Consider the following 13,739-nt stretch of genomic DNA (forward strand, 5'->3'; position numbering starts at 1 on the left):
TGCTTTAAAGCTGTCTGCCTTGCTGGGGTGTGTGTGTGTGTGTGTGTGTCCCACTAAGCACGCTGGCCCTGTAAGGCTGGGGATGCTCATGCAGGGGCAGTTCCAAAGGGGCAGTTTGTGTATATGTATATGCGTTTTTGCATCTATGGCATATATGGTTCTTGGACAGAACCGTTGCCTAAGATGTGACTGTGCTGTACGATTGCTAACTGGTGTGGCAATGTGGAAGGCCGAACTTAAGACTGGAAGAATGAGAAATTGAAAATGACATGTTTGCTCATCCCTAGGAAGGGGTAAGGTTTTATTCAGGGTGGATAAAAATCAATGATTTTTTAGAAAATTAAAAACAAAAAAATGCTGGCAGGTGGGTACAAGGAAACCTGCATCGTCTCCGCAGTGGGACCAGGGTTCAGCATGCCTAGTGGGTCACATGGGCACCTGCTTCCTCCTCCCTTCATGATGTTTCTGAACCAGGGTGGATAAAAATCAATGATTTAAAAAAGTATATTAAAAAATCAGATTTTTTAATTTAAATCATTTTTTAAAAAATTTTAATTGGATTTTTAAAATAAAATGCTTTTGGAAGGAAAATCTTTCTAAAGATAGTTTTCTATTTAAGTTACATTATACCCCAAAGGCTATTCATCAGGAAATAAGAATTTATTTTACGTTTTTCATGTGTGCTAAAACTCAGTCTAAGGTTTGTTTGTTTTTAAAAAAATCCCATTTAATCACATCAGTTAACAAATATGCATACATATGCTATAATGTTTTTGTTTTAGTTAAATAAATTGTTTATATTGTTATTTTTCTCCTTCCAACAAAGTACATCAGAAAAGTTGTCCAAATACAAACAGTTAACTTATTACACCTTACAACAATTTCATAATTATCTGTCTATGTATTTCTAACAGTATAGCCAAATTAGTAATTTTTGATATAACTGTAGAAACTACTCTGAAAATGCATTATTCCAAAAATGAAACCTTGATCTGGTTGTAAATATTAAGATTATACCAACAAGAACAAGTCTTTCTGTAAAAAAAGAAAGACAAAGATTTAAATCAAGTCTTACTGACTAGTGATTTAAATTGTGATTTAAATCGATTTGATTTAAATCAAATCCACCCTGGTATTATTATTATTATTATTATTATTATTATTATTATTATTATTAAGGAGGAGAGGAATGACCCCATGCAGGTGCTGTGCGAAGGAACTTGCTTGCTTTCTCCTCTTCACAGATGACTCTTGCTGATTATAATATAATGCTGCTTAATTCTTGGGTTAGGGTTAGGAAAACTTTGGGCAGGCCTGTAGCATTCAAGAAGAGGAATTTCCTGTGAGGCAGTGGATCCACTTGTGTTCGCTGGCAACTTTAAGCTGCAGCATTTCCAATGAGTGGAGGTGCCTGGAGAGCAAACCCTCCTGCCCCTTGTCTTAATTGCTGCTGCTTGAAAGCAAGGAAAGTGGCTAAAGAGCTTGTGAGTGGTTGTCAGGAAAGGCTTTTAAAAAACCCATTTGAGATTGCCAGAGTTAAATACTGAGGGTGAGGGAGAATGCATGTGTGCACATGTGTATTCAGAAAGAAATATAGGCAATCCATCAAACTGGGAAGCTGAGAACGTGGAAAGTTCACTTCACTACCCCCAGGCCTGGTCTCATCTGTACAGAGCTCTGCAAGGTTGGTTTGCATTTCCTTCAGGAATGCAGCAAAGTATCTGTAGTGGCTGCATATGTGTTGTGTTGTGGCCTAGAGACTGAACTGTGAACCAGGAAGTTGCTTGGAATGGAAGCTAACTGTAGCAAAAGGCATTTGAACATAATTCTACTCTGAACAGCTGTATCAGCTACATATGAGCTATCGTATTGTGTTAGCTCTGTTGATGTTAATGGTTGGAAGTCATCAAGCTGTTGTTTCCCCACTGGCCTAGGAGGCAGGCAGAAATTCAGCAGATACAGCTCTTTTTTCTGACCTTGAGGCAGAAAAGCTTCACCTGCTGAATCAGCTGCCTGCCATGCAGCTAGCTAAGAGCAAGGACCCCTGACAGCAAAAAAAATCCATCTTATCTTCTCTTTACTCCTCTTCTCCCTCCCAGGCACACAATGCTTGGTTATCATGCATTTAAAATTGTATGTACAGTTTAATTTTACTTGAGTGATTTTCAGTAGCAACTGTGAAGTTTGGGTTAGTCAACTTTTTAGTGGCTTTAGCAGTGTTTTTTAAAAGATGTTCATATGATTCTGAATTCTGGGCTTTTGGATAAGCCTTACAGTTGTGTTTTATTTTTATTTATAAAATTATTTATGTGCCACCGTTGGGTGGGCATAGGCCTCCAAAGATGGCTGTCAATATCATAGAAACACAACAGATGCAATCAAAACTTGAGAACGACAAGCAGCAACATCAACAGCTCAGGTTGCTAAACAGGATGGCTTTCCAGAACCAGGTAAATGTTGATTGGTTAATTCCATAGACATTGCCATTTTGCGACAAGGGAAATTGAAACCTGCTGCAGGCCTGCATCTTGTCATGAATGTGATATATCTCCTGCCTTGGAAGGCTGCTGCAACTTCTGTTCGCAATACATAAAAGAAGATCTCTGTGCAACTGCTGTGCAATTATGGAGGGTTTACTGGCAAACTTTTATGAGGAGTAGTATAATGGAGTGTGTGCCGGGAGAAGCAACATCTTCCAAATTGTTCTTCTGACAGCCGAGCACTAATTAAATTCACATTGTAGAAAAGTTCCGCTGTAGAAAATCTAAGGCAGGGAGGAGGTTTGTGGGAAACGAAGCAAGCCAGCCCCAGCTATGAGCTTCGGAGTCATTTTCTTCTCATTGTGTTTTCATTTGGCCCTCCCTCCAAGGTGCTTCAGAGTGGATGGGTTGGGGCTCCCAGCCAGTCTTGCCTTCACAGTGACCCTGTGCAGGAAACATGGCTGAGGAGGCCTGTCTGTCCCAAGGCCACATAGTGAGCTCCGTGGCTGAGGTGAGATGTGATCCTTGGACCCCCTGGCCCTCGTTGAATACCCCAGCCTAGACATCCACAATCAGAAGTGGAGGCTGCCTTGCCCCAAGGTCACCAGAGCCCCATGCCATTTGGTCTGGACTGAGCCATTAAGTTTTTCTGTTTGCTTTTCCTCGTCCAACCCAAAGCAGCCACCAGATTGAACACTTAGTGGAGATTGAAATTGACTTTATTGTCACTTGTACAACTTGTGTACAGTGAGATTACACGAGCTCCCCCCCACTCAGCTCTCTTAGTCTTAATTCCCCTTGTTTACTGACGTACACCCACCAAACCCGAAAGTCAGTTGCCCTGTTGTTATCTTTTCATTCAGCAGCCTAACAGCCCACGGAGAGAAGCTGTTCTTTACCCTGTTGGTGCGACTAATCATGCTTCTATATCTTCTGCCTGAGGGCAGGAGATCAAGAAAGTGCCGGCCAGGGTGTGAATCATCCCTGAGAATTTTCCTCACTCTCCTGAGGCAACGTTCTTCCGCTATTTCATCCAGCGGATTCACGGGACAGCCCATAATATCCTATGCAGTATTCACCACCCTCTGTAGGCACTTCCTATCAGTTGATGTCAAACCAGCGTACCACACTGTGATGCAGTATGAAGGGACACTTTCTATTGTGGACCAGTAGAAGGAGATCATCAAATGTTGATTGACATCGTTCTTCCGCAATACTCTGAGGAGATGGAGTCTCTGTTGGGCTTTCTTAACTACCTGGGTTGTATTGATTTTCCAAGTAAGGTCTTCCCTGAGATAAACTCTTTGGAATTTCATCCTCCAACCCAAAGCAGCCACCAGATTGGACGCCTAGTGGAGATGTGGCAGATAGGTGGCCTCTCCATCCTGGCAGCAGCACCCACCCTCAAGCCTAGCATGGGTCCGAGTTACAGCCATTGTGGCCTTGTTCAGGTGTTTGCCTGAACACCCGCCAGCTTAAAGTGGGGTGACGGTTTGGGGCCATGTCTCGCCAACACGTCTGCATGTCAAGAGTCATCTTCAGACCTTTGCATATTTAGCACAGAAGTCTGCAGGGGCTTCTAGGCACATTTGCCATGTGTAAGCTTCCCCGTGGTTCCTGACGTTGAGGAGGCTTCATGGTTCATTTTGTGCTGAACAGGTAAAGAGATATTTCCATGCCCAAGGGAATTTGAATCATAGAATTGTGGAGACCACAAGGGCCATTTAGTCCCACCTCCTGCAGGCAGATGGCCATCCAATTTCTGCTTCAAAACTTCCAATGAAGGAAAATCCACCCCCATCCAAGGGAGCCTGTTCCACTGTCAAACAGCTTTTACGGTCAGAAAGTTCTTCCTAATGTCTGGTAGGAATTTCCTTTCTTGTCATTTGAATCCATTGGTTTGGGTCCTACCATCTGCAGCAGCAGAGAACAAGCTTGCTCCATCTTCCATGGGACAGCCCTTTAGATATTTGAAGAGGGCTATCATACTCCATCTTCTCCAGGCTAAACATCCCTAACTCCCTCAGTCGCTCCTCATGAGGCTCAGTTTCCAGACCCTTCATCAACATGGTCACGTTATAGGGCTGGGCGATACCTGGTTTTCCATATCACGATATATCACCAGATAAACATCACAATATTTTGATATGTCATGATGTTTGAAATAAGGCTGGAACTATGTAGAGGTGAATGTGGTAATGCCCTGGCAACTGCTATGGGTCTAACTAAAACTTCTGTAGGAGCTTAGAATTGGTTTACACATTCAGCAGACTAGGATGCTAGGATGCTCTGTGTCAGGTGAGAAGGGAGAATAAACTTTTGCCATACATGGTTTTTGGGGGGATTTTTTTAGCCTTGCAGGTAGAAAGGTAGTTTTTAACCCAGCCTCTTCCATTCTGTGTTAGATCTCCACTTGCAGGTAGTTCATATCTTGTTCTTCTTAAGAGGAATGTAAAAAAAATGTAACTTTGCCCATCTTCCACCTTCAGATTTAATTGGTGCAACTTCTTAGAATATATTGTGCTGCAGTTTATATAGAGGAGGGCTCAGAGTTCTGAATGAGACATTTTTGGGCCTACTTCTTTCAGCAGACCAGGCCAATCCAATGCTTCTGAACTTGCCTGCAGATTAGAATGCAGCTCCCAGCCAGATTGTGCACTTACCTGGATTTGCTGTGCACTTTTGGTGTGCAAAAAGGGTGCACACAAATGTATATTCCACATACACTTGTATGTGAAATGGGCTGGGTGTGTGTGTATTCAAAATGCATACAAGTTAGATGTAGACTTTCTTTTTCTCTTTCTTTCTTTCTTTCTTTCTTTCTTTCTTTCTTTCTTTCTTTCTTTCTTGTCCTTTAAAATAAAACTTGCACAGAACAGATGTAAGGCAGAGCACCAGCAAGGCTGAAATGGGATGGAGTTTCTGTGCAGCCACAGTCATTGCAGAGACAAGAGTCACATACCACATCCCAAGGTGTTTTAGTCTAGAGAAAACATTCTGAGAGATGCAGAGCATGGTGTCTGGTAGCCAAAATGAGAGAGAAAGAGAAAGCTGCCCATTTAATTAGGCATGGCCAGTTAATTGCTGCTGCTTGGGCAAAATAACTGACCTTTTAAAAATGGAATTAATCTGGCATCTGCTGGGCAGAAGACCATTTCATCCTTCCCTGTGGTATGTTATGTCGCTAATTGCTAACTATGATTTACTTAGCTGGCTTGTACTTGAATTAAAACACAGCAGACGTGTGCAGTGCAGCAGAGTAAGGCACATCTCTCTTCAGAATGGGCCACGCAGGGATGTTCTCATGCTCCTGTATTAGCCTTGGCAAGGCTGACTTAGAGTACAATCATGGCAGGGAATGCTGTCCTTTTCTGGCACCTAATGTCTCCGAAAGATTCTTCTGCAGAAGTCCAGCTCATCTGGTGGTCTGTCTTTCTACACCCCTTGCAAGCCATTTCTAGCCAGGCAGGTAAACGTCATGGGTGTAGCCGGGGGGGGGGGGGGCAAGGAACAGTTGCCGCCCTAAACAAATCAAAATATCAACTGAGGTTCAGTCCCCCCCCCCTTAACAAAAATCCTGGCTTCGCCTATGGTAAACATCCTGTTTGCATTTATTGCAGTGGTTCTGAAAGTGGGCTGTCGCGCCCTCTGGGGAGCATTGGGATTGCCTAGGGGGTGCTAGGAGTAGGCCTGGGCTATGTGCTGGCTGGGCCTGATGGGAGTTGTAGTCCAACAACATCTGGAGGGTACCACATTGGCAGAGGCTGCTGTGCTGGTTCAGTTTCTTGTGAGCAGAGAATACCGGAGATTTGTGGTGTTTTCATTTACCAGCAGACTTGTTGAGTAAGCCTGCCGTCAGGAGCCTCCCGCCCTTATTCTCAGGAATACAGGAAGCTGCCTTAGTCAATCTCAGTATTGCCCACACAGCACAAAGCTTCCGACATTTCTCCAATGAAAATAGGGATGTCCGAAGGAAAAGCAGGACATTCCAGGGTGGCTTCTGTAAATCTGGGACTGTTCCTGGAAGTCAGGGACACCTGGAGGGTCTGCACTGGCTAGCTGGAGTTCTCCTGGTTTCTCCCAGCCCCACCTGAAGATGCTGGGGGTTAAATCTAGGGCCTTTCGTAGACAGAACAGATTCTCTCTCACTGCAGACACAGCTTGTAAAAAAACACCCTCTTATTTCTTCACTGGCCAGAATTCCATTGTCAAACTGTTTCTTCTTGAGAGGCTGAGCTGATAGTGAGGTGGGACTAGTCCTACTTGGCTGCTTGCCTCTGTGGTTGCATCCAAACAACTGATTCACCCACTTTTGTTTGCACAAAATGTCTGAAGATGTTAAAGGACATCCACTGTTTCATTGAGTATACATTCTGCTTTGTTTTATGGTGAGCTTCATGTCCAGCCATTATCACCCCACACTTTCCAGTGCACTTTTCTGTCACTCTCCTTCCTGCAAAATGGAAGCAGGTTTGTTGTGCAAGAGCAAATCCACTTCAATTGCACAATGTGCATTTGTGGGTCCCCTCTGCAAATACTGACAGCCTACAAGTGTCCTGGGAGCCTCTGATAGCTAATCTTGTGACAGACACATGTTCACAAATACTTTTTTGGTGTTGACCTTCCAGGAGCAGATGATGTTCCAGGGCTTCTGAAATAGAGCAGGATTGTTAGAAATACTAGCCAAATTGTATATTGGATGCTGAGGGAGTGTTGGAATTTACTTTGAGGTTCTTTCTTGCAGTGCTTGTGGAAGCCTTAGAAAGCTGTTTGTCCAAATCTCCATTGCTTGGTTTGTTTCTTTGCTGGATTAAGATGGCTGAAAGGCAACCCATTTGCCCTTCTTCATTACCACAGTTCAGAGATGATAGACATAAAGTACATGGTTTTTTGACAGTGCACAGCACTTCAGAGCAAATTGCCAGTTTCAGTCAGATGTATGCAAGTGAAGGAGGCCAATTGTCGTCCATCAACTTAATCGCTGTTGGGATGAGAGTCAAGAGCAAATGCTGTAGATGTAGCAAATGGAGAAAAGTCTTCCTCCAATGTTCCTGCCTTGAGAATCTTTTTATCCAAACCTCTCTCTCTCTCTCTCTCTCTCTCTCTCTCTCTCTCTCTCTGTGTGTGTGTGTGTGTGTGATGAATTAATCAATTTGTACCTACTTGAGCTTCATTTCAATTGAAGATGAGAAGAAAAGTGTAGTTAAGGTTGAGCTAAAGAAAGCAAGGAAGTAGTGACATTTCAGAAGGTACAATGAGGAAGAGAGAGAGAGGTGGTGCAATCCAGGTGCACTGGGAAGAGAGTTCTAGCTTATCCATGAAGGTCTGGTATTCACCCCAGACACCCCCAGCCCAGTTGCTCTTCTAGCTTCCTGGCCATCTCAAGAACACCCCACATGTTGCCTTCTGAGAGCCAAAATCAATTGATAGTATCTGCCCACCGGAAGAAAAGTCCTTTGCCCTCTTATGGCACCATAGTCTTCTTATGTGGGCTTGGTGCTCACGAGTGTACCTACAGAACTACTCCTCTGTGAGCACTATGAGCCTAGCAGGGCAACTAGAGGGTGGGGTGGGGTATTGTGCATCCCAGCATTCCTCCCAGGGCTTCAACAGCCAGCCACAAAAAGATCCAAAAGCCAAGTTCTGTGGAGCAGTTGCTAGTTCCAGTGCTAAACACTCAAGGAAGAGTTCAGAGGTCACTGAGGTGGAAACTTAGAACTGTGATTGTTAAGGAGGTTTTAATTGTTGCTCAATTTTCCCACGTGAACTGCTTTGACAACTACTTCTTGAACAGAAATTTGTGGAACTTGCATTCTTTCCATCTACTATGCCTTTGAGAAAAGTGGGCAAATATCTGAAGTTCCCAAACACGTCTCCAATGCTACCATACATCTCAAAACTGGATTTGTAAGAATTGAGGCCAGAGTATGGATCGCCACACTAAATTACTGGCTAAGACTATGCTTCATCCCGTGTGGCCTTGCTCTCTTAACTATTAAAGATGGTTTCCAAGTGACATGTAAATGCACAGTGATAAACACAATGACAACTCTAGGCTTCACCTTGCAGATCCTACTCAACATGGGATATGAACAAGTAAAAAAAATCGCCTTGGCAGCTATGACATGCAACTTCTCTACTCTAATATCTGGGAGCCAGGTGATGGGTACAAACCAGGCAAGCCACCATCTACTTCCTGAGTATGCATCTGATTCACTGCTGTGGGAAGCAGAGTGTTGGATCAAATGCATCCTTGAGGGTGACCGTGCCAGGATTTAGAATAGCCTTCCCCAACCTGGTGCCCTCCAGAGGTTTTGGACTCTCTCTTCCCATCTGCCCCAGCCAGCATCTGGAGGGCACCAGGGAAGGCTTTTTAGAGCATCTTCCTGATAATTCAGGCTAGGACAAATGGGTAAGGCATGTGAGAGACCATTTTTTCAGCTTCAGTTGGTGCCAACATACAGGGGTAGATTTAAGCAGACTTGACAGATGTGCAGGCAACACATCAGATTGTAACAAATTGCTTCAAAATATGCCTTATTCAAGTCAAGAGGGGCCTGTTATTCCTATAATGGTGGCTATGGTAGAATTATTCTTGTAAAGAACATTTTCTCAAAGACCAGCTTGATGTGTATGATCTCAGAGGAGTCAGTTCCATCCATTCCAAGTTTTCAGACAATCTTACTTTTGTATTCTTGCTAATGAACAATTGTAGTTCAATGCCTTTAACTGAAATGGGATAATGTTGGTGCTCCCCAATGCAGGGCTTATCATAGAGCTCTCTCCAAGGTGCCCACCCCCAAGCAGGCTGTGTGAGTGTTTTGCAAGCACCTCAAATTGTTTGCACTCCACTTAATATTTCCCAAATTCAAAAAGTTCTCTCATTGCTGTAAGTGACTGAGGGTGTCCCAGCATTGACTTTGCAACTCTGGCACTCCAGGCTTCAAGCCATTACAAATTTGAGGGTTTCGGCAAGGGAGACAGAATAAGCCAGAAAAAGGGACGGAATGAAAAATGTGTCACACATTGCTGATGAAGCGGATGTCTGTCCTGAGTGCCAGTTGCAGTATCCAGGAGCTGGGGATGTCCTGCCATCTCTTAAACTGAGCAATAATTTTTGCTTTGCTTTTGAGAACTGGGCAGCAGGTGAGCTGTGAATATGCCATGAATAAGAGTAATGTCTGTAGCCTTTTGGAAGCTAATTAACTGTTCTTTGTTCATCTCAATTTTTTTATTAAAACAATTACTTCATTAACCTTCTGGTTCATCCTTTTAAAATATTTTGTTTCCAACCTTGCTGGAACTCTTCCATGCTCAATGCTGCAGCTCCAATAGGTCACGCAAAGTGTTGAACAAAAAGCTAGCACAGATGCACATTAAGGCTGCAGGGTTGGGGGGGGGGGCAGGTTCTTGCTGTTCAGTGTGACTCAGGTTTTACAGGAGAAAGTCCCAGTGCAAATTGTGTTGAATGAGGTCTGTCCCTCTCTGCTGCCTCCTCTACTCCTGCAGCTGCTTGCCTTAAACAGCTGCTTTCTGGAGCCTCCCTTGCAGGGCTGATACCACTGCGAAGGGGGCTTCATCAGTACTGTGGGGGAAAGGATTGACACCCCCTTTCCCATGCATAATGGCATCAGCCCTATTTGGGTATCCCTGTTTAGAAGTGGGGCAAAGCCTAGAGGCATTTAATGGAACTGTGCATCCAGCTTGACCCAAAAGATGCTTTGGTACGTAGAAATTCCCAAGTGAGGCACTTTCCTCCTCCTGTGCCCCTCTATTTTTTTTTTCCAGGTGGCCAAGCTAAAAATGACTTTGATTCCAGATAGTTCCCTGTAGCCCATCCCAGCTAAATCTCCATTGTCAGCCCCTGTAGCTTCGAGTTTCAGCCACACAGTCTCTAGCATTTAAAATATTAATTCATGCAACCTAGGGGGGGGGGGGGGGAGCTTTCCAACATCTCCCTGAGATTCCCAAACAGACTGAGAGCGCCGAGGCAACTCAGTGGCACTTCAGGCCTTTTCTGCAACACCAGCTGCTTGTGGTGCTGAGGCAAAGGGAAAAGCAGCTGCCATCTTGTGCCCCTGTAGCAGCCATGCTGGCAGGTGGGTACAAGGAAACCTGCATCGTCTCCGCAGTGGGACCAGGGTTCAGCATGCCTAGTGGGTCCCATGGGCACCTGCTTCCTCCTCCCTTCATGATGTTTCTGAACCAGGGTGGATAAAAATCAATGATTTTAAAAAGTATATTAAAAAATCAGATTTTTTAATTTAAATCAGATTTCTTTTATTAAATTGGATTTTTAAAATAAAATGCTTTTGGAGGGAAAATCTTTCTAAAGATAGTTTTCTGTTTAAGTTACATTATAGTCCAAAGGCTATTCATCGGAAAACAAGGATTTGTTTTACGTTTTTCATGTGTGCTAAAACTCAAAGTTTTTTTGGTGTTTTTTTAAACCGTTTAACCACATCAGTTAACAAACATGGATACATATGCTATAATGTTATTGTTTTAGTTAAATAAATTGTTTAAATTGTTATTAAGGAAATAATTATTTTTCTCCTTCAATAAAGTACAGCAGAAAAGTTGTCCAAATACAAACAGTTAACTTATTAAACCTCACAGTAATTTCATAATTATCTGTCTGTATTTCTAATAGTATAACCAAATCAGTAATTTTTGATATAACTGTAAAAACTACTCTGAAAATATATTATTCCAAAAATGAAACCGTGATCTGGTTGTAAATATTAAGATTATACCAACAAGAACGAGTCTTTCTGTAAAAAAAGGAAAGAAAAAGATTTAAATCAAGTCTTACTGACTAGTGATTTAAATCAAATCCACCCTGTTCTGAACCCTTTCTCTGCCTCCCTCTCTTGCTCTGTTTAGGCAGGTCAGGATGTAAAAGGAAGTGGAACTGCGCTGGGCAGCAAGAACAGCAAACTTGGCAATTTTGTCTTGGTTCTAGAACATGTACAGTTATGGGTTCCTCACCTCAAAATGGATATTGTAGAGTTGGACAGAGGCAGATTTAGGGGACCATGACTGGTTTGGTCACACTGACACCACAGGGGATGTCACAACAATGATTTAGAATGGAGTGTGAGATGCAGGGAGACCTAATTATGGCATCACACAGGGGGCGCTGAAACCTGAGACCCCAAGGTCTGCCACTGAGTTGGAAAAAGTTTGGAAAAGAGCAACCAAATGATCAAGAGGGTGGAAAGTCTCCCCCATGAGGAAGGGTTGCAGCGTTTTTGGTTTTTAGGTTTAAAGACAAGGTGAATAAGGCAGCATGATAGAAGTTTATAAAATGATGCAGATAGAGCAAAGTTCTTCTTCCTCTCTCATAATGCTAGAAATCCAATGAAGGTGAATGTTGGAAGATTTGGGACAGATAAAATAGACCTTATTGAACTATGGAACTCACTCCCACAGGAGGCAGTGATGACCACCAACTTAGATGACTTTAAAAGAGGATTAGACAAACCTATGGAGGGCAAAGCTATTGATGGCTACTGGCCACAGTGGCTCTGCTCTGCCTCCACAGTCAGACGCAGCAATGGCCTGATCCTGCAGACTCTTCTGATGTTGTTAATGGCATTCACTCCCAAAGCCCTGCAACCTTGTGACAGATGTTTCCCCTTCCTCCCTCCCTCTTTGCAGATCATTGGCCTCGTGATATTGTGCATTGGCATCTATGCCGAAGTGGAAAGGCAGAAGCACCGGACCCTGGAAGGGATCTTCCTTGCACCAGCGCTGATTCTCCTCCTCCTCGGCATAACAATGTTTGCTGTTTCCTTCATTGGGATGGTGGGCTCCCTCCGAGACAACCGGACGCTGCTGAAAACAGTAAGGCTGCTTCCCCCCTTCCTCCACTCCTGGAACTCTTCCAGCTCCAAAATTCATAGAATCATAGAACTGCAGAGGTGGAAGGACCCCAAGGGTCATCCAGCCCAACCCACTGCAGTGCAGGAGTCACAGCTAAATAATTCCTGATGGCCATCCAACCTCTGCTTAAAAACCTCCAATGAAGGGGAGTCCACCACTTTCCATGGGATTCTGTTCCACTGCCAAACAGCTCTTGCCATCAGAAACGTCTTCCTAAGGTTCAGTCAGAATCTCCCCTCTGTCATTTGAATCCATTGGTTTGGGTCCTCCCCTCTGGAGCAGCAGAAAACTAGCTGGCGCTCTCTCCCAAGTAACAGCCCTTCAGAAATTTCATGGTGGCTGTCATCTCAGTCTTCTCCAGACTAAACATATCCAACTCCCTCAACAGTTAGTAGTTCTCGAGGTGTTGAGAATTTACTGCTGCTCCTTCCCTCTGATATATGACAGTTCAGTGGGCACAGAGAGGGTCTGCATGGGCCAGGTGTCAACAGGCGCCAAATGCTCAGACATTATTACACCAATTCTGTTCGTATAAGAGGCTATCTGTATCCTTCCAGGTTCAATTCATAGTTCTGCTGGTTACATTTATGGCCCCTAACAGTTTGGAGTCAAGTTACTTGAAGGACCACCTTCACCCATGTTAAACCTGCCAAGATGGGTGATGTGGGGAGGGAGGGAGAAGTCAGGCTGTTGGGCACGAGAGATTCAGCCTTTTCTGTGGTGGCCCCATGGCTGTGGAGTGCCTTGCCTCCTCCTTGCTGTTGTTTAAAGGTAAAGGTAAAGGAACCCCTGACCATTAGGTCCAGTCGTGGCCGACTCTGGGGTTGCGGCGCTCATCTCACTTTATTGGCCGAGGGAGCCGGCATACAGCTTCTGGGTCATGTGGCCAGCAGGACTAAGCCGCTTCTGGCGAACCAGAGCAGCGCACAGAAACGCCGTTTACCTTCCCGCCGGAGTGGTACCTATTTATCTACTTGCACTTTGACATGCTTTCGAACTGCTAGGTTGGCAGGAGTGCTGTTGTTTAGGTGGGCTCTAACAATGTTTCTATTCATTACTGCTTTTAGCAAAGGTGTGGGAAAAGGCAGAACTGGGTTTTGGAAGTGAAATGTTTTACTGTTGCTATTTTATTATTATTGTGTTGGTTGATATTTTATATGATTTTATATGTGGGAAGATTTGGGGTGACGTGTCATACTCCAAGTAGATCCACTGAAATGGGTGGATTTATGTAACTTGTGTGATTGATTCGATATGGTGGACCTCTAAGCTGCCCCAGTTGCTGTGGAATATGCATGCCACCCTATTCTGTTTGCTTCGGATAGTTATTTTGAGAGCCCCAAATGTGCTGCCAAATTGCCTCACAACAGG

General features: G+C 44.0%; 1 protein-coding gene and 1 long non-coding RNA gene across 4 annotated transcripts in view; both read left to right on the forward strand.

Annotated features, from left to right (window-relative positions):
* LOC310851240 overlaps window positions 1-13,739 on the forward strand; it is a 984,470-nt gene that overhangs the window by 378,384 nt on the left and 592,347 nt on the right. The gene's annotated exons all lie outside the window — the stretch shown is intronic.
* Window positions 1-13,739, forward strand: part of LOC310851174 (tetraspanin-15-like) — an 83,708-nt gene that overhangs the window by 7,741 nt on the left and 62,228 nt on the right. For all 3 annotated transcript variants that reach the window (XM_083753395.1, XM_083753397.1, XM_083753396.1), the window contains exon 2: window positions 12,144-12,329. In XM_083753395.1, the coding sequence (XP_083609521.1) occupies window positions 12,144-12,329 (186 nt within the window). The remainder of the gene's footprint in view (window positions 1-12,143; window positions 12,330-13,739) is intronic.

Source organism: Podarcis gaigeae (genome assembly GCF_964106915.1).
Source record: "Podarcis gaigeae genome assembly, chromosome: 8".
NCBI classification, from domain to species: Eukaryota; Metazoa; Chordata; class Lepidosauria; order Squamata; family Lacertidae; genus Podarcis; species Podarcis gaigeae.